We start from the raw sequence: 20799 nt of genomic DNA, 5'->3' as shown, positions 1-20799 counted from the left end.
ACTCTTGACCTCACAAAAGTCAGAGCTCCAGCATCATAGATTTCATAGATTTCATAGACATTAGGGCTGGAAGGGACCTCGGGAGATCATCGAGTCCAGCCCCCTGCCCAAAGGGCAGGAAGTCAGCTGGGGTCATAGGATCCCAGCAAGATAAGCTTCCAATTTACTCTTGAAGGTGTTCAATGTAGGTGCTTGAACCACCTCCGCTGGCAGACTGTTCCAGACCTTGGGGGCTCGGACAGTAAAGAAATTCTTCCTTATGTCCAGCCTGAAACGGTCTTGCAGGGGTTTGTGACCATTCGACCTCGTCATCCCTTGGGGCGCTCTGGTGAACAAACGTTCCCCCAGATCCTGGTGGTCACCCCCGATAAACTTATAGGTAGCCATCAGATCACCCCTGAGCCTGCGCTTTTCCAGGCTAAAGAGTCCCATGGCTCTCAGCCTGTCATCGTAAGATCTGTTTTCCTGACCTCTGATCATGCGCGTGGCTCTCCTCTGGACTCTCTCAAGCTTCTCCACATCCTTTTTGAATGGTGGAGCCCAAAACTGGACGCAGTACTCCAGCTGCGGCCTCACCAAGGCCGAGTACAAGGGGAGAATGACGTCCCGGGATTTGCTTGAGAAGCATCTATGAATGCAAGCCAGCGTTTTGGTCGCTTTACTAACCGCAGCGAATGACCTCTCAGCAACACATCCTGGACATTTTGCACTTGATTATAAGCTATACATTGCTTATAATAGGTCAAACAAGTAAGATATCGGCGATGTATTGGGGATTGTCTTGCTGTTTGTTAGAATTTGGAGCCCATGGTGTTGGAAAATAAGGGGGGGGGGGGCCTGGAAAGCTCCACACGTTTCTGGAGCTGTTTTTCTCCTGTTTTTTCCCTGCCCTCTACACTCATCTAACAGGGAAAAGTGGGATCTAAGAAGAATTGGATAAGACCTTTTTTGTCTTTCCCAGTACTATTTATGGCACCTCAGAGAAATTTGATTTCTTATACCCATATTTTAATCCTGGTTATACTATACCAAAGAATGATTTGGAGGTCTTGCCTTATGCCCTCCAAGATGGACTGAAGTAATGGCATGTGACAGGAAATCCTTTATTGCCATTTGGGCTAAACCTTCCCTACGGGCACTTTAAATAAAAATAACAGTGAAATAGGACCTGGAATTAGGAGTGTGGGGCATCTGGCACAAGCCCTAGTATGTCTGTATCTTGGGGGTTCTTCTAGTTTGCAGATAGGACAGTAATGAAGATCCAGGTGTGGGCTTCTTGGCTTCCTTTTGTCAGACCTTGAGTCTTCTGAAGGTTGAAATTCTTGTAATTTGATCTCATTCTGTCCTTTTGCTGTCTCCTTTGTTTAAGCCCCAGGGGTTAGTATTAGAATGGCACGCAAGCATTTCATCTTTTACCTTAGTGTAACATATTCTTCATAGTCCTGTGTACATATTTAATTTTCCCATGCACAGATTTTTTACAGCTCTGCAACCTTGTCTTATGTGTTCAGGTCCTCTCACAAGTCTCTCAGTGTTTCTGCAGACTACGAGGTCCCTGAGGACTGGTGTGGTTGCTATTTACTTCTAAAGCAAATCTAGCCCTTCCCATGTCTTTCAGTATTAAAGCTACTCAAAAGGTTGAAAAAGTTTGTTAATCAGAATAATAGTCAGATTTATTGCAGAGTGAAACAGCTTCTTGGGATTTATGAGTGTTGGGGCATCACCTCAAGTACTGGCAGATACATCGTGTCTGGAGTGAAAGTGGGGGAGGACAATTAGTAAACGGAAGACAGGTCTTGGAGCATATAAAGATAACCCTATTTTTGCTGGCAGATGTCACAGGTGTGACCAATTCTTACTATTTTTAAGGAGTACTGGCGGGGTAGATGCATTCTCAGAGGTACCGGTTGGGAAGGAGATGATGAGGTAAGCCTAGTGAACCAGAGGATGTCACTGTTGCACCCAAGACAGTCAGAGCTGCGTTTTTCTGAACGAAATAAGATAACACTTAACAAAAATGCAGAAGCTTTAGCAGCGACTCTTGGAGGCCTTTGGCAAGTCTTTGTGCATCTCTCGGGTCTGTTGTTTGTGGGTGTTTATCCATTCACTGCAGCTGCAGGTGGAGTGCAGGCCTGTGACTCCGGGCAGTACTACGGGTCTGACAAAAAGGAGCTTGGGGCTATGTCTACAAAATGCGGATAGTGTCTAACCAAATGGGACTTAAAATGTCTGTTTATATAGTACCGACGGGTGCCTTTCCCCTTCCTTGTATAGCTGCTGTCTTGAGCCAAGCACAGTTAGAAGGTGAGTTTCATTAGTCATCCTGAACCAGGCATTAAGCCACCCAACTTTACTGTATTTGACTCAATGCCATGTTCAGACTTAGTCTTGGACAACATGTGTTGTGCAGAACTTCAAGCTGCTGATAACATTGTAGGCTTTCATAACCCTTTTTCTTGAACTCTCTCTGTTTCGGTGTTGGTGACTGGCTTTATGAAAACCAAGATGGCCGCTGGTACTTTTTAAACAATGATGGAATTCAGCAGACCAGAGGCTAATATAGTGCGATGCTATTCTGTGAAGAGACTCTGAATAGGCCAGGCTGTGCTTTAGAAGAATGAGGGGTAGGCAGAAGGCAAGCTAGTGTTTCATGGTCATCTTATGTTACACTTCAGCCTTTCAAAGAGTGTCTGGGACTGGTTGAATGAACCTCTCTTGCACTCCAAATGCAGGAATCTAAAGACAAAGGAGACTCTTGTCACTTGCAGGCCCCTTTAGCGAATAAAAGCCATTGTCACATGAACAGGGGCAGTCTGGCAGGCTGTGCATGCTTCAGTGCCCCATGATATCGCTAAGTCTCAGCAGAAATCACATTCAGGGCCCTGTCAGCTTTGATTAGCGGGGTCTCATGACTTAATGTGCTGCGATATTTCATGTCTAAGGGTGGCGGCTGTCTTTCTGTGGGATGAATGCCCTCTATTGTCCACTGAGTTATTTTATTTACATTTTTTAAACAGCTTATAAAGGTAAAAAGATAGCTGCGCTTAAAAAAAAAATCAAATTCCTTTGCTTCTGAATCAGTAGTAAGTGCTTCGAGGGTCAGATACAGTGAAACTTGTTTTCTCAATTGGCATCAAAGTTCTGGTCTTGTTTAACAGCTTTATATTAAATTCTGAACAGGTGGCAGTGGAGCTCAGTTTAGGAAGGAAACAATAAATAATCTTTTTAGCCTTTGACAACCAGAAATATTCCTGGTCCTGAGAGAACTCCCACTCAAAGCTCTGTGCATTATATACTTGGGACACGGGGTTTTTTCTTCATCTGTTTGTTTTTTGTACAAAAACATTGGGCTTAAGATTTAACAGGGACAGGGAAATATTTTTTTTAAATCTCATTTTAACAAATACATTCCCCCCTTCTCTGTTCATGTTTTCAAATGTTAACAAAAAAGTCAAGATTTTAATAAGGTATAAATAAAATTTAATAAAATTGCTTGTGTAAATATTTTAGAGTAAACTAGTATTCATTACATTTTAACTAAACAAGATATATTAATCATCACTTAAGCTAACTGTTAACTTTTGAAATTAAGGAGAAAAGGCATTACAACATGCCATTCATTCATTTAAAATACACCTACCTTAAAGTTCCTGGGCAAAAGCTTCATTAATGTGGAGCTCAGACTCGGAGTACATATCAGTAATACAGTGTAAATATCTTACTGAAATGGTTTATTTATTTTTAAAAAGAGAGCTAGAGAGTGAAGGAGAAAGCAAATATGATAAACCCAGGAAAACAAGAGTCAGTCTTAAAGGAAATCCAGAACATACGAAGATTCAGAAATGCATAGTGTCATCTCTGAAAAACTTTAACTCTGCTTTGTTGTGATGCTTTGCAATAACTATATGAATATATCCTAAGTTTTACTGATTTTTTTTTAAAAAATGTACATAAGCGATAGTGCCACTAAAGGACAGAGTTAAGGTTGTTTGTGTTCCTTAATGGAATTACAGACAACAATATGGTCAGGTTTATTTTAAGTCAAGCCTTAACTCTGAATTTCCTGGATTGTTTGGGAGACCCTTAGAATATCCCTATAGTAGTTTTTTTTTTTTTTTTTACCATTAATTACTAATATGTCAATCAACTTTCACTATACTGTAATTGTTTTTTCCTTATTTATTGAAAATATTGCGTATTTGATAAGAAAGTAAAAGATACTGGGTAATATTTCTTATCATTTAATCATAGTAACATCGACTTTAAATCTGTCTTTAATTTTCTCTTCTAGGGACAGTGTCATTTCTCTTGCACTGTGTCCTGGCCATTTTGAGTCACCAGAGCAGCACAAGACAGCCAGAGTTTTAGCTCCAGTTTTCGTTTCCCACCTGACACCACATTCCCACATACATGCACATATACACATACATCCACAGCCAACCTAATTTCCCTCTCTTTCCCGGTTTTCATACATCTCTGATATGCACACATCAAATTTCCCTCTCCTTCCAGCATCTTCTGTTTTCCCCTACTAGACCAGTTTTTGCTCTCCTTTCCACAGATCATATTACCTTGAGCACACACTTAAACATACACATGTGTGCTGTGTTCCTTCAGAGAACATCTAGTGCAACACCTCACATTTTTTTTGGTGGTGGGGAGATGCAAGGGGTGGGGGTGAGGATTACTTTGGATTATTAGTTAAACTGTTGCTGTGATATATATGGAAGTTTTCAAATTAATAAAATTAATATACCACATCTCCTTTAAGGGGGAGAAAAAGGAATAATTTTCTCAAGATGTTCCTCCCTGTCCCTACCACCTGCCAGTCTTTCTATGTTTATGAACAGTAGATAAATGCAAATGGCAGCCCTCTTTCTAAGGTCAGTCTGTCTACTCAGTTTTATTGAAAACCACAGAAGATGGTGGCTATTTTAAGAAAGGTACCTTAACTGAGAATAGGCTTTGGCCTCAACCTATTTGAAAACATTAGGAGATGACAGCAAAGCCAATGTTAGACTTACTTGTAGGGCCCCAAGGAGAATCTGAGCCTCCCTCAACCCAGCTAGGCATTTGTGGCTCGCACTAAATAGGACTTATGAGGCTCTCTATTGGTTTGAGGTCCCTAGGCAGCCGTTTTCAATGAATGGTTGTAAAACATTTGTTTTCTAGCTACACCTGAAAGAAGGATTTTCATTTATGTAAAATTATAGGCAAAGTTGACCATCATCCCAAACAGTCTTCTTCAGAAGGATCCTGTCAGCAAGATTTCAGTGAGTTAAAACCATATGGGATGTTTGAAGAACGTGCTTTGTTCCATTATTGGTAATTGTCAGCAAGGAAAAGTCTGATACTGGGTGCTAAATGTTTCAAATAATGTAGTTTAAATGCATTTAAACTGGTAAATGCATTGGTAGATTTATTTGTAAATGCTTGAGAGAGAGAGAGAGAGAGAGAGGGAAAGAGAGAAAAGGGATGTGTTTTGTGCTAGAATCCGGATCAGAACTGAGGATCTCTGTTTCACTTTTCAGACTACCAGAACAATTTTTGTACATGGTCCTTGAGCCACAAAAATTTGCTTCTGGGGTTTTGTGGTCCGTGAGTGGGATGCTCAAAAACACCTCGTTTATTTAAGGACAAGACCCATTGCAAGTTGGTAGGATTTATGCTCCAATTCACATAAGCACTTTTAAAAATCCCACAGTGGGATGATACCATCTCTTTTGAAACCACCTAATATGGGAAACCTCATTTTCTGCTGTTTCCCAAACTTCAGTAGTCTTTACTTTCTAAACACAGCTGTGTGTATTGTGCACTTAAAAACAATTCTGAATGGAAGGTGCTGCTTTGCGCAATGCATTGTGTGGTACAGGCTCTGATGGGTGCTGTTAGTGATTACTACAAACAAAGCAAAGATCTCGTGATTAGAACCAGATCAGCCCCTTCAGATTTGTGTTTCTATCCAATGTAATTTCACTTACCTTGATTTCAATCAGTTTCTCATAAATATACTGCGTGCTCTGAGGTCCATGCAAGAGGTGTATGCCGAAGCTGTGCTCCTGGTCTTGTCTGCATAAAGGGATTTGAGGAATTCTTCCACTATTGACTTAGTTCTGGAAAGGCTGCCATAGACCAGACAGAGTTGCATTTAATCCCTTGCGGTCCAAGTTTATGCAGAGCATAGTGACATAGTGGTCTAAATTTGTAGACTACGTTTTTTTCTTCCACCATCAGTAGGAGCAGTGGAGCTGTAATCGTGTTACTGCAACAGTGGGAAAATTGCCTAAGGTTCGCAGTGCGCATGCAGGTAGGAAATCTTGTGTGGTTTCCCACATTGCGTGCCAAATTTGGTGAATGCCTGATAAATTTTTGCGTGTAGGTTTTGCATGTAGAGGTATTCAAAACAGATAGTTAAAGAGCAGTTGCTGGGGCAGGGTGTTAAAAGCTTCTCCAAGGAGTCTCAGCTTTGCTATCTTGCCATTCCCATGATTTCTGATTATCATTGGTATTCCTTGTTCAGCAGATGGCCCCATCACATGCAGCTTGTTCAGAGTGCTACAGCATTTCAGCTTGCAGGTTGGTTAGCCAACACTCTTCACGTGTGTTTTCTATCTAATTCAAGGTGGCAGTACCAGAACTTAAACTTTCAGACATGGCTGGACCTGGCTGTGATATTTCCCATTCCCTGAGCCACATCCTGCAATGCAGAAAGACATCTAGGTTTTAGGGATGATGCTTTAGATAAACAATCATCTGTTCTGTTGCTGTGATGGGCATTTCGGTGCGAGATTCTGTTAGTCAAACTCCTATAAAGGGATCTCTGCCCAGTGCAAATAGTGCAGTTCACAAACCGTTTTTCATTCTGATAACTATTTGTGCAAGGCCATTGAGGACAATGAAAAGCCTTGCTGTTTTCACAAGCACTTTGGATGATACCACAGATCATCTCCTTTTCCTCCTCTATTAGCCTTTTTTCCATATTGGGTACCATTTGTCAGAACACAGCCCACATCACGTACCTGCCTTTCCATGAGCCTGGGAAGTAAAAGGGAGGAGGGCACAAACCTTTCCCATGCTTCTATTTTGATCAGCTTTGGAAGTGAACAGGGGGGAACAGGATTAATGTAGGTCATGTTTGTGTATGTTATTTCTTTGCTGTTATTTTTATGCATACTGGGAAAACTCTGTATATGGAATTTATTAATTACAGCAGAAAAAGCAGTTCAGGCTGCTAGTCCAGCTATAGGAAACATTTTTGCATGGGGGTTAGGTTATTTTGAAGGTGGGGATGGAGGCTCAGTTAATATAATGACTTGTTCACAGTGACCATAAAAGTCATCCAGGATTCCTGGATAATGTGTCTAGCGGAGAAATTTAAAGGCAGTTTTGTGACCTTGCTTATCTGTGGGAGAAGTGGTGAAGGCATCTAGGATTTGGGATTTTTATTGCCGTGCTGGCCTTGTTTTAATCTGAGGGCTTTTACTAGTAAATGAAAATGATTACTGGTTTCCAGTTTCTTACTGCTTCCAGGTGAAGCATGCAGAGCTATGTAGTGGGGGAAACACACCCTTATTATTGGTGTTTGTTTCTTAACATTTCAGCTAAAGCATGTTGTCTGCATAGTTAAAGTATTTGTTATCTGACAGCAAAATGGGTCCATGAATGAGGTGTTGCTTTTCTGGAGATCTTATCCTGTATAAACAGACCATTAAAATGGGGTCATTTTACAGAAAACTTGTTTATGGAGTTGAACAATTTAGGCCATGACAATAACAAAATAAATGTAAAAATAACTTTAAAAACAGGACCACAGATACAGCAGCCAAGACATTTTCATCTTTGGTTTAGTTGAGCTTATCTCTCCTTTTATTATTCATATTGTAAACACACTGATATAATCTGAAGTTGTCATTTCTATTCAAAGGCCCAGGCTGTATAAATACACCCTGCAGTAGAGCCTTCTGTTTGTTTGTTTCCAACTCTGGTAGTGATAAAACTAAGAAAAATATTTGGACCCTGATTCATCAAATTGTTTTAAGCATGTGCTTAATTCATACTTATTGGGACATAAGTCCATGCTCAGGGCTTGGCATGGAGGGGAATGGACTTGAACACATGTTTATATGCTGCGCTGAATCAGAATCTTCAAGAGCCCCATATGCTAATAACACAATGACTTTGTGTGTTGGATCACAATTAATGAGCATTTGCCTAATAAAATAGGTATTTATGGTTCTGTGTTGCTGAAATAGGAGGGGAGTAGCCCATAAAGCAGGGGTGGGCAATTATTTGATCCCAAGGGCCTCATGGAGAGTTTTGATGATCTCACAGGCTGGGTCAGCAGCTCCCTTCCCCCTTGTGCTGCAGCAACTCATCAAAATTCCCCATGGGGCCGTGGGCAGGGAGTGCATACAACAGAGCTCACATGGGCAGTCCAGTCCATGCTGCCCCCATGGCACTCCTCATGGGGTTGAGTCCCACCTGCCACAAGCAGCCCATGCCACAAGCTGATTGGGTGCTCTTCTGCGCCCCCCTTCCCCCCCCCCCAACTTCCAATGACAGCTTCTGCTCCTGGCTCTGCTGTGCTGTACCAAGCAGCTTCCGATGGGGCTGTTCCTGAGGTGGCTGCAGCTGGCCAGGTGCTGCTATGCTCCCTCTGCCTCCAGCAGGGGCTCCTGCTCCTGGTTCTGCCCGTGCCACGCTGCTCCTGGTGGGGGTAGGCAGCTTCAGCTGGGTGGCTCTTACCTCAGTGTGCAGGGCTTTGTCTTCAGCTCCCGGCCACCTTCCAGTTGAAGGCAGCCAGGAGCTGGAGCTGGAGCACTGTGTGCTGGGCCAGGAGCTGTGTGGCTGAAGCTGCTCAGTCAGAGCGGTGCGGTGCTGGGCTGGTGAGAGCCCAGTGCAGGATGCCCTGACATGATTGGGCAGGGCTTGGCCCCATTGTGGAGCCCTGCAGGGGCAGCTGCAGGCCGGATCTGGCCCATGGGCCATATTTTGCCACCCCTGCCCTAAAGAAAGTGGTAAAAGAAGTTGAGTATGAATACATATGGTTACAACGGGAGCATGATAGGCATGCTGAAGCTCCATGTTCTATTTCTGGTTTTGTGATTGACTGCCTATGTGACCCTTGGCCAGTAGCATAACAGATGGGGGCCATTTGGGGAGAGCCATGGCATTGCCTTTGTGGGGAGGAGTGGGGAGTGTGAAAATAGCTGCTTTTCCCAGCCACAAGGGCTCTACTATACACTGTTGCTGCCCAGGGCAGAGTCTAGGGGTAAGCGAAGCTTCGGTCACTGATTCGATTGGGAGAAGACTCGACCCGATTCAGAGGGCGAATCACCAAATCCAAATTGAATTGGGAGACCAAAAAACCCCTCTGAACCGATTCGGAAAAAGATTCAGAGATTCGGAACAGAAACTGAGAAGAGGTAGAAGGAGGTGGGGGGGAAGACTGGCATCTGTAGCTGGCCAGCAGCTCTGATTTTTCCCTGAGTCCCCTTCCAATCACAATGCTCTGGGGGAGGGATGTCGAAACAGCACATAAGCCTGTGTCTATAGCCTTTCTGTCCCTTTTGTGAGCTGTTTCTGCCTGAGCACCAGGAAGGCCCCCTGTTACAGGTTACCATCCCTACTGGTTTCATCCCACTATACCGTAACACACACAATCACACGTCACAAGTTTTGCTTGTCAGTACCTTGAGGTGCAGTTTCTCAGACACCCCTGCACCTGTCTCTTTGGCAGGTCTCATGCCCTCAGAAGGGGTTACCATCCCTGCTGTTTTCATCCAAATCTGCCATAATGCACACACGACACAAGTTTTGGTTTCAGCAGTTTGAGTGCAGTTCCCAGAAACCCCTGCATCTGTTTCCTTGAAACTTGGCAGGCTTCATGCCCTCAGAAGGGGCTACCATCTCTACTGTTTTCATCCAAAGCCAACAAAAGATGACTAAATTATAGGTATTTCAGTGATTCCCCCTTATAGTCTATGGCCAAATGACTGAATCTCTCCAAATCAGCACTGAATCTTCCAAAGCCAATTTGGCCGACTTGATTCGAGACAGTGATCTGAATTTCCAAATCAAATCACTCCAAATCAGCTGAATCCGAATTGAATACTTCCCTATTCTCACAGGCCAAGCAGAGTCCTGTTAGGCCTCTGCCTTTGGCACATCCCTGCACCATTCTGTGCCTCAGTTTCCTCATTTGTCAAATTAAGTTCCTGATTCTGACCGTCCTCACATATGCTGCAAGGTTCATTAGAGTACCTAATGGGGCAAATACATCCCATCATTCTTGATGAATAAAACATATAACATCTGGGACAAGGGGAGCTAAATGTTAATGTTTAGAAGAGAATGTGTTGATATTTATTTAGATTTAAAAATGTGATGCTTTCACAAAATATAACTAGGTTGCAAAATGCAAAAGGCAGCAAGATTTGTGCCCAGCTAGTTTACCAATATCATTTTTGTTCAGTTTTTAGAAGTAAATTCCTTTTGCAATTGAGTCTCTTCCAAACATTTGTCCAGAGACTGCCTTTTCTCTAAAATTTTTAGTAGCTTGCTTGATCTCATAACTTTTCCTTTTGAGGTATGTCATGCCACCAATAGTGTTTATATGGTCCTCTAAATAGCATTTGTGCAGTCAAGTGCATTTAAGCAGCATATTACAAGGATTGTAAGGAAAAGAATTCTATGAAAAGTAGGTATATAACTTATATATTTGACTTCAGAAACGTATCTGTTTATCAGTCATGTTCCTCGCTTCGTAACTGTGTGTTTTCTTAGAAGCTCAGAAGTCTTGTATACCCTTGTGTTTTCTAGGCAGTCATTCTGAGCATAAAGCTAAGATTACAGCAGGATCAAGACTTGGAGAAGGTGAGTATTTCCTGTGTAGACTTCTCTACCATCAGATCTATCCATTGGTAAACGAGATGAACCAAGGGCTTGCCCAGTGTAATGTGCCCCATGAGGTGAATCTTCAGCAAAAGTGGGAATTATATATCAAATTATAAACCTTTATCTCATTTGCAATAAATTGCTAGTAAGGTGCTTACACAATGTTACAGCTGTTAAGGGACTAGCTTATTTTTTTTATACCATATTACAACTCAGAAGAATTTTTCCACCACTAGGATCTGAAATCCAGCTGTGTTCATTCAGTTTGGCAAATGGTTTTTGCTATAATAAAGCTAACTAAATGAAGATAGTGCCAAATTCTTCCCTGCTCTAGCTGTTCCAGAATAATGTATGCAGGAAGATTATAATTAAGGGGATTCACCCTCCAGGTTATAGTTAGATATGATCTGGATTTAATACATTCTCAGGCTGAAGCTTTATAATAATATGGCTGGTATTTGTGTTGAAAAATTATGTAAGAAATTCTCCCTAGATACATGCTAACATAGAAGCATTTTTCTTATGTTGTTTGATTTAAAGACATTTCCCTTGGGCACTTAAAGACATCACTGTAGAAGAGGTTGGGCCGTACTGGGGTCATCCTGAGCCAGTGTGTAGGGCCATATGTCTAACAATCTGTCTTCTGGGCAGTAAAATTGGAGGCAACAGCCTCTGTGGGACTACTTTTCCCTTTCTACCCATGTGGGCTGATTGGCATAGAACCATGGCCTTGCCTTTGCACTGCTCTGGCCATTGCAGTTGTACCAGTTCATTGTGGGGAGCAATGCAGGGTCTGTAATGCACTTTCTGTGCTGTATGTTGGTTTTCTTCATAGATGTGCACTCCACTGCTGCTTCAAGATAAAACTAACTTAGTGGAGGCTTATGTAGCAGAATATCCCAATCTTCAGTGCAAACTTTTACAGATCCTGGATGCGTGGCGTGAACCCAGTTTTAATATTAAAGACATCTCAAGGTAAAATATTATTCTGTTTTCCCTGTTACCCCTTTAGTTTCCAAACAGCATAAAATGTTAGATGATATTCCAGACAAGTGCTGAGTGGCTGTTAGGAAAAGATAATATGATCTCTTTGTATACTCTCTAAATTTGTTTTCTTATAGTATTTGAAGGCCATGTATTAAGTTGCTGAATGAAGTCTGTTTGTTTATCATTTGAGAAGGGGAAAATTCTGGTAACTGAAGTTTTTGTCCTCTCAAAGCTATCCCATCAAGTGCTGAGACTGTATCACTCATGTTGATGTTAATACTAGGGGGTGGTGCTCAGTTCCTCTCCCTGGAGAAGCTATAAACAAAGACATTGCAGTCACTCTCAGCAATACCTGTTGAAAACAAAGCTCTTTCCAGGAAGCCTTAATAACCTGATTCTGCTGCTGTGAAAGATGGGAAGTATTTGTTGTGTGGGTCTAGCAGTGAGAGAGTCCCATAAAGCAAGAGCAAACAACAAGAAAAATGCAAGACAAATCATTCTTTTTCCAGTCAAACCTTCATGCTTGTTTATCATTTCTAAATCACGATTTATCAGCAAGCTCCTGCCAAGTACAGAGACAGCAGTATAATCAAAGTTACCGTATAGGTGCAGTAGGTACAATGATAGTACAAAGCAGAAAAAGCCCCAACAGGGTTGTGGAAAACCAGGTACTTTTAAGTTACTGAGGCAAACTCCTAAAAGCCTTTGAATAGGAGAATGAAGGCACAAATATCTGCTGCTAAATTGATATACAGGGCAGCACATTCCTTGAAATCTGCCATAGATTTTGCTGCAGTCTGATTGTGCCTTGGAAGTCCAGTTTGGAAATACTGTAGCCTCTCTGGTTAGGAATTCCCAGATGGATCAGGAAATGGTATAGGAATTGTACTGATGGTCAGGTTTTACTGTTAAGAGGGGCAAGTATCTTATCCACTTATAATGACACTTTTTGTTTTATTTGTTGCCTACAGGCAGTATCAAGGTTTGATCGACTACAGACCAGATAAATTTAACCACAAAACGTTGAGCAAGCTGGTCTTCAGGCTCCTTAAACAATATAACTTAGATCCAGGTATGTCCCGTTATAAATCCATCATTTAGTCCACTGAACAACACATGAAGCTAATTTGTCTTTCCCCGTGTCCAGCAAGGAATTTGTGCTGTAATTTATCAAGGGATTTTCAGAGCTTAATTGAAGTTGTTTAAAAACAAAGCTCAAAGTTATGGGAATTATCACTTAGTGTTGTCGAAGAACCTAGATGGAGGTGACTAATAGGTTGTTTCTTCCATGATATGAAATAAATCTTGACTTGAGAATGGCTCTACATAAACATGAGACGGTCAGCTTTGAATTATGGCTCCATCCCACTCACATAAGAGGCTGCACGTAATTCATCTGAGGATTCTGGCTTTTTGAGTTACGAGTCCGTCAACTTGGTAGAGATAACCCATGGGAAGCAGGAGGCACATAACCCTTCGTATCTTTCCTGAGAACTAGGGTTGGCAGCTGCTGCTGAAAGGAATTTAAAGGGGTCTTGCAAACTTCTGAGAGAAGTAACCTACTTTCTGTCCAGCTGAGGGGTCTGCCTCAGTCCCCAAAGTCGCACACAATCCATTCAGTTCACAGACCCCATTGTTTCATCAAAACAAATTATTGCATATCTTATTTTCTTGGAATGAAAGGTATCTGTAACCTTAGTTGTAACTCTCATGATACCTAGCAGTGGTACTGTATCTCATATTCATCTTTCCAACTTTATAGTGCTACTTGAACTTTAGGGAGTTAATCCTCTCAGCCTCCTCTGGGGTCTGTAAGTATAACAAAGCCCATTGTATTGGTTTGCAAACTGAGATACAGAGAGGTTAAGGGAATTGTTTAAAATAACGAAGCAGGTCAATGGTGCATTCAGGGTTAAACCTCAAGAATTTCTGCCTCATAGGCCTGGTCATCCATTATGCTTCCTTATAATTTATAAAGGGACTTGAAAGAATTACATTTTAAACCTGTGATAGACCCACAAACAGACAAAACTGAGGAGGAAGGGTGAATGTTGAAGTTGTTCATACATAAAGTGTTCTCAGGGGCAAGCCCAGCAAACTCAGGCACAGAGATTTTTTTTTTGGTGAGAATCTTAGATGCTGCATGTAATGGCTGTAAGAAAAATTACCCAGATGGTGGTGTGTTTGTACCACTTGGATTACTAAAGGTTTTGTAACCATAAGTTGAAGTTATAGTACACTGTACAGTATAGCTACAAATAATGATGACTATAAATATTTCTTGTTGGTACCTTGCTCTTCTCCAGGCTATTTATTAACCTACTTCTTTTCTGTCTGTATAACTGCACCCATTGTATTAGTCATCACAGCATGTCTACCTTCAAGTCTACAAGAAGAAATCAGGAGGATAATGTAGACAGGGGCATGAGGAGGAACCAACATAGTGAATGACTTTGAAATAAACCACTGGTTTGGAGGATTTTAGCTGTTTCTAATAGAATATCATGGGGAAGAATGGGGTGCTCTTTGCAATCCATGTAGGGCCCCCTGTACTGGTGAACCTAAAGTTCATAAGAACATAAGGGCTGCGTCCAGATGAGAGCAGACATTTGGTTCCCTGGGGACAAGTAGCAGCAGTGCACCTTGTGCCGCAGCTACTTGTTCCCAGGGAATGCCTGTGCTACACATGCTTTGGTGCATGGCATGTTTCCCCAGAGGCAGTACGGGAGGCTGGGTCCAGCACTAGGCTGTTCCCTGCAGCCTTACCTGGAGTCCTGGGGACTTTCTGGGGTTGCATCCGTGGTGCTTCTGCCAGCTGCAGCACATTTCTGGGAAGCCCAGCTCCACTTCTCAGCAATGCATGCTGCCTGTGAGTACACCGTTTTTTTCCCACAGGTTTGCTAACCCCTGGATATCCAGGAAAAAAAACCAGAGCAGTGCACGCATGGGCAGCACACCCTTGCAGTACAGATAACACCTTAGTGTGCAGTATGTGGTGCTGCAGACATGTTTGCAACACCACATACCACATGGCTGTGTTCATCTGGACATGCCCAAGAAGTGCCATAATGATCAGATCAATGATCCACCTAGCCTAGTATCCTGTCCCCAACAGTGGCAGGGGTGGATGATGTAAGTTTGCATTTCACTTCTCCTCCCCGCCGCACGCAGGTCCTGCAGCCTGAAAAAGATTCATTCTTTTGCTTCATCTGAAACTCTCATTATTGTTAGTGCAGGATTTTTTTTTTAAATAGCTCAAGCAGGGTGTTGCTCTCTCAGACTTGCCTGCCAGGTCATGTTTTTCTGTTAGCGCAGTGTGTCTATGGAATTAGTTTGAACTTTTCAGCAGCTTGCTTTGTGTAAATCACAGCACGCCTGTGGAATTGTGTCTACTCACACTGGCTAGTGCTGCAGAGTACTTATGCTGCTTGTCAAGTCACGTACTGTCAGGTGTTGGCTGCTCTTAAGGATGCACTTGCATTTGGTACAAATGTGAGATGTAATCTGCACTCTGCAAAGTGACAGCACTTGCATCAGAAAAGGCATTTGCCCATAATTTAACCAGCAATTCAGTCTAGTGGAAACCAGTATTCATTTCCACCTGAGGCTCCATTCCAGACTTGGTCCTGGAAGATCTCCTAGAGACGTGTTGAATAAGATAATCCCTTGGATGTTCTGGTCCTTTTGGCCAGTTCAAGCTACTTTGTCCTACTTGACAGGATTCTGTTGCTGGGATTGAATGGGGCCACTAGAAACTAATTGGACAACTCTAGAGTTGTTGACCCCACCCAGATGTGCTCCTCCAGTGTTTGTGGAGAGAATCACTCACAACAGAGTGCTGTGTTTGAGAATATGTAGTCCCTAGGAGGAATTGGCAATATTTATTTTTGTCCAGCCTCTCATGGAACTCAAGCCAGGACATCATCATGTATCAGACTACAAGATCTGCTCCAGTCCCCTTGGAAATAGCTTTGAAGGGGCTGAATGAAAGCCCACCAGCTATTCAGTCCAGTGCTCTTCAGAGCAGTGACGCTAGTGTCCCTGAGTGTTACAGCTGTGATAGTGGCAGTTGAGGTAACATGAGTTCCCCTTTCCCTTTCCTCTCTGACTTCTCTCCATGTTCCTGGTAATCCTCAGTCTCTTTTTTGCTGGTTATGACTATAGGTGACCTTTTTAAATTTTAATTCTTCGCATTGTGAAAAGTGAGAAGGGGTTGGCTTGGCTGAATTTTTGAAAATTGTATTTGAATGCTCTCTTTTCTGACCAGGTCTCCTTTTAGTTAGGACTCTACCAATAATCCAGTCACAGGGGGATGAATCCCCATCCTAGCCACCTGGCTTCATCCTCTTGGACTCGGCTTCTGCTCCACGCCACATTCCCTCTTCTGTAGTCCACCTTTTCCTTTTCATGCCTCCTTTCCATTGCTTATTCCCACTCCAAGAAAGTAGCTAGGGCTGGCAACATAAGGAGAGGTTGTTTTCAGTAAGAAGCAGTGGAAGGAGAAACAGTCTGTTAGGTATAGCAGACCCATTTGTTGACTCAGTTCTTGGCTAGTCCAGATTTGCCCTCACACCTCATTAGCTAGAAGCTCATGCTTTTTCCTGCACAAAGAATCCTGTGGACTCTTTAGCAGGATTTAAGAGCTGACCACTCCTTAACGTGGAAAACACCACATAATGTTGCCAGTCCTGAGGCTCACCAGAGAACAGAATTGATTCAGTATATCAGAGCCAGGGGTCAGCGGATAAATACCTACCCAGTAGTGCTATGTATTTAACAGTGTGTTGTCCTCTTCCGATCTGTTCCTATTTGCTGCTTGACACACATTACAGAGCACGAAGAACTGGTGATTTTGTTCCGTGCTCCTAAAATGCCCCACTTAAGTGAATGCAACTTCCATTTAATTAGTTATATTGGAGTTGGAGGAAGAAGATGGGCAGAAGTGGCATCTGGTTGTGAAATAACAATATGGGGAAGCTATTCGTTTTCATAAGCTTATCATCCCACATAAAGTGGCGGGTCAGTGTGTTTTGGTATGAGGAGCCTGTTTATTATTATGGGATAAATACGTCTTACCATAGAGACTGAATTAACAGAATGTACAGGGAAATTTTCTATGCAATGGGGTGTGTGGGGATGGAGGAGGAGAGTATATGGTTGATGCAGTTATAAAGCTACATCCCACTATCTCTCTCCAAATTAACCAGGTATCAGGAGGAGTTCAGTGACAAAAGATATAATTTGGACACAAAAAAACCCACACCCAACAACTAGGTGAAAGCTTAGGTGCACTCAAAAAGTAAAGCTCATTTTATAAGTTGGATCTGAGTGACACATTATGATGTAAAGAGTCCCTCACTAGGGTCAATGAAAATGAATGTCCATGTCCATTACAGATAAAGAGCAGAAGTGAATGGAAATTGCTTGCACTACCAGCTGAAAGAGCTGTGTAGATGCTGCCTCAGAGCTGCATGATAAATGAACTAAAATACTTCTCTATTGAATGCTGTAAATATGATCCTTTACCTTAACCTGTCAAATAGTGCTTCAGTTGAAATAGAGCTTTTTTTTCTTGTGTTTTGCCACCCACTTTCCTGTATTCCTATATGAAATCTTTTACCAACCTTTAAACCCAGAGCTGCCTGTGCAATGTAAAAAAGTATTATTTTTCATTATTTTCATATAAGAGGAGGGAAAAAGTGCTGTCTAGGTAATAAGCAGACAAGGTTATTTGGGTAAATGTGATTTTTTTTTTTTTATTAGACCAACTGAATAGTTGGAAAAATTACTCTTTGTCTAGGAGGAAAGCTTGCAGAAAAGGACAATTTTCTTCGCATTTTCCAGTTGGTCTAATAAAAGGTATCATTTTGGAACCAAGAGTTCTAGTTTTTTGTATGATTATTTCTGAGGTATTCAAACAGTAGAGGGCAGAAGCGAGCTGCTTAGAAATCTGTGCGCTTGCTCAGGTAACTCACTGCTAGCTTCCGAGCGTGGAATGTGTGAGTTCAGCGCATCTCAGGGGTGACAGCCCCCAGGAGACTTCAGTGGTATCCCACAGGGTTTTAGGATTAAGCATCTTTAAAATATGTTATTTTGGAGAGAGGTCAATGAGTATAAGTTTGCACTGTGCAGAAAATGTCAAATCTTCATGAGGATGAGGGAGACAAAGTGACTTTAATTTGGGGGTCCACAAATAGCATTCAGGTACATCGAGGCAGTGTTAAAGGATACCCTTTTCCTTTTGAACTCTCCTCTTCTCAGGTTGGAAATCTTCCCAGTGCTTTTCTAGTAGTTTTCTTGCAGCACTTTTCTACCCTACTGTCAAGTTGCAATGCCTTACAGTACAGCATTATCTATGAGCATAGGCTCAATGAACTCATATTCATTGAAGGGATGCGAGTCTCTTGACACAAGATCATTAACTTCTGCCCAACAGTGACCCGCTGGCTTTTGCTCCCAAACTTCCCTCATGAGACTATAAAAGATGGTGTAGTCCAAACACCACTCTGTTTCTTGAGGCTAGGGGAGGAGAAATGGTTCTGGACATCCAGTATCCTTGCCACTTTCCCCTCTTTTCTTTGAAAACCTGCATCCTTTCTGAAGCTCAGGTCAAAGACAGCCTGTTCGTTAGTGTCTGATGAAATAAGCTGTTACTTACAAAAGATTATGTATCTCTGATTTAGTTACCGTATTTTTCGGACCATAAGACGCACTTTTTCCCCCCCAAAAGTGGGGGGAAAACGAGGGTGCGTCTTATGGTCCGAAGGTGTGTGTCCCGGGGAGACGGGGCGGAGCTTGCCCGCGGAGGCGGCGGAGCCCGAGCGGGACATCCGCCGCTTGTTTAGACCGGAAGCCGGTGCCCGTGCCGGTGGCCGGGAGCCGGCAATAAAAATGGCCGGCCGGAACAGACGGGGCAGGAGTCCGAAGGAGGGACTCGCTGCCGTGGAGACTGAGGCTCCAGGAGGGGTGCGTCTTATGGTCCGGTGCGTCTTATGGTCCGAAAAATACGGTAGTCTGTAAGGTGCAGATCTAGCCTGCCTCCAGTCTGTTCATAAGTTATGATTAAGTTTCAAGATGTTAACTAAATAGAGTTTCATATTCACAAATGTGTGAGAAACCCAACTTTGGGGCACTGTTTGCAATGCCAAACAGGGCCAGTGAAGAAATTTTTGCAGTTCATGGAGAAATGACTGGGCTAGAGGCCTTTGCTTTTTTCTGATATGCAAAATTCACTCTCTGGGGTAGGGGAAAGATGAGGAACTGATTCTCATTTACACCCTCCATAAACCCTTCCCCCTGTAAGTTGTAAGAAGAGTGTAAAGGAACCATTCCAATCATGAACGGTAGTTTCAGGTGGTCCATGTACAACGGACGTGAAATAGGACTCCCTGCTGTAATAATGAAATAGAATCCGCTAGTGTATCTCAGCGTGGCAGGAAACTGAAATAGGGATATCAACAGCAATATGACAAAGAGCGAACATGACCCTAGAAGATCTCATAGCACACTGTTTGTTAACTTGTTTTACATTTTACCTTCATTTTCCCTGCTACTGCATGTACTTTTCTGTGATGCTTCCTATAAATTTCAGTAACAATGGGTATTCTTTCATTTTGTCCAGCATGTTAATAATCCACTTTTGTGACACATCGCCATTCTATGCTTTCACATAATTGCCCAATGTACATGCAATTTTTTGGTTTCTTCTGTCATTCCTCAGTGTTGCTTTTGTCTACCATCTTATAGTTGTCTGTCTTCTTCTGCTAACTCAGCAAAAACTTAGTCACCCATGCCTAATAGAGCATCTTTTAAGAATTAAATATTTCAGTGGCTAAACTATGGCCAAACTGTTGCTCTGAGTTTAAATTCTATGTAAAATATTGAAAATCACTTCTGTGGTTTAGGAGCCTATATCCCATTTTCTGAAGTTACTTGGGCCCTTAGTAATTTAAGGGTTTGTCTGCATGCAGATATTCAGAAAGATAAGGCAAACACCATGGGGATGCACTCATTCAGGAGTGATATAGCCTTGGATCCCTGGAGCTATGGTTTAATCTTGATACTTACATTTTAAAATGCGAATAGCAATTTTTATAGCATAAGTAAGCTCAGAATGTTCCTGGTCCTAAAGTGCCAAGTGTAGCCGGCATCTTTCCTAGGGTACGTCATGAGCTTGAAGTTGATTTTCATATAAGAGGAGGGGAAAAACGCTGTTTAGGTAATAAGCAGACAAGGTTATTTGGGTAAATGTGATATTTTTTATTAGACCAACTGAATAGTTGGAAAAATTACTCTTTGTCTAGGAGGATGTGCAGATATAGTGTGGACTTTAAGGCCTTTTCTTCCTGTTTCAGCTCTTTGTCCTAATGTCATCAATCAGCAGCACCTAGGATCACTGAAATATCTCTTCTACAAGAGGTTTGTTGAGGTAGGCTTTATGGTGCAGGTTTGCTTATTTATTTTGCATTTGAACAATGTAGTAGCAGTGCTAGAAATGTATGGAAAAACAAACATATAGTAATACTGACAGGGATTGTTTCTGCTCAAAAATTGCTGCTGTTAGCACTAAGATGGAGTTGTTATAAACTGATCATTGCTTGTATGTTTTATTATGCAGTTATGCTAATTATAGGGACTTAAAGGACCTTATATAGGACTGGCATCCTTGTGCAGTGTTGCATGCCCTCAACTCGCACAAACTTCATTGTTAGTTGGAGGTGCCCTGCAGGAAGTGCTCTTCCATTAATAGGTGTGGGTTCTGTAGAAAGCCAAGTTGATCTGCCATTTGCCTCAGCCAGCATAGATACTACAACAAGGTCAAGTACCTATTCAGTCAGGTAGTTAACTGAATACTTTAAAATACTGACCCATTCAGTATTTTAAATTTTCCCCATTACTTTAAACACAGTTTCCCTT

The 20799-nt window shown here is 42.2% G+C and overlaps 1 protein-coding gene across 10 annotated transcripts in view; it reads left to right on the top strand.

Annotated features, from left to right (window-relative positions):
- The window catches only part of EXD3 (exonuclease 3'-5' domain containing 3), a 446340-nt gene that overhangs the window by 142950 nt on the left and 282591 nt on the right, over nt 1-20799 (top strand). For all 10 annotated transcript variants that reach the window (XM_090022475.1, XM_090022476.1, XM_090022470.1 and 7 more), the window contains 4 exons: nt 10822-10875; nt 11732-11871; nt 12855-12955; nt 20238-20311. In XM_090022475.1, the coding sequence (XP_089878601.1) occupies nt 10822-10875; nt 11732-11871; nt 12855-12955; nt 20238-20311 (369 nt within the window). The remainder of the gene's footprint in view (nt 1-10821; nt 10876-11731; nt 11872-12854; nt 12956-20237; nt 20312-20799) is intronic.

Source organism: Crocodylus siamensis, chromosome 11 (genome assembly GCF_052110815.1).
Source record: "Crocodylus siamensis isolate JL-2025a chromosome 11, ASM5211081v1, whole genome shotgun sequence".
Classification (NCBI taxonomy): domain Eukaryota; kingdom Metazoa; phylum Chordata; order Crocodylia; family Crocodylidae; genus Crocodylus; species Crocodylus siamensis.
The sequence above is the reverse complement of the archived record's forward strand: the minus strand, read 5'-3'. Positions and strand labels throughout refer to the sequence as shown.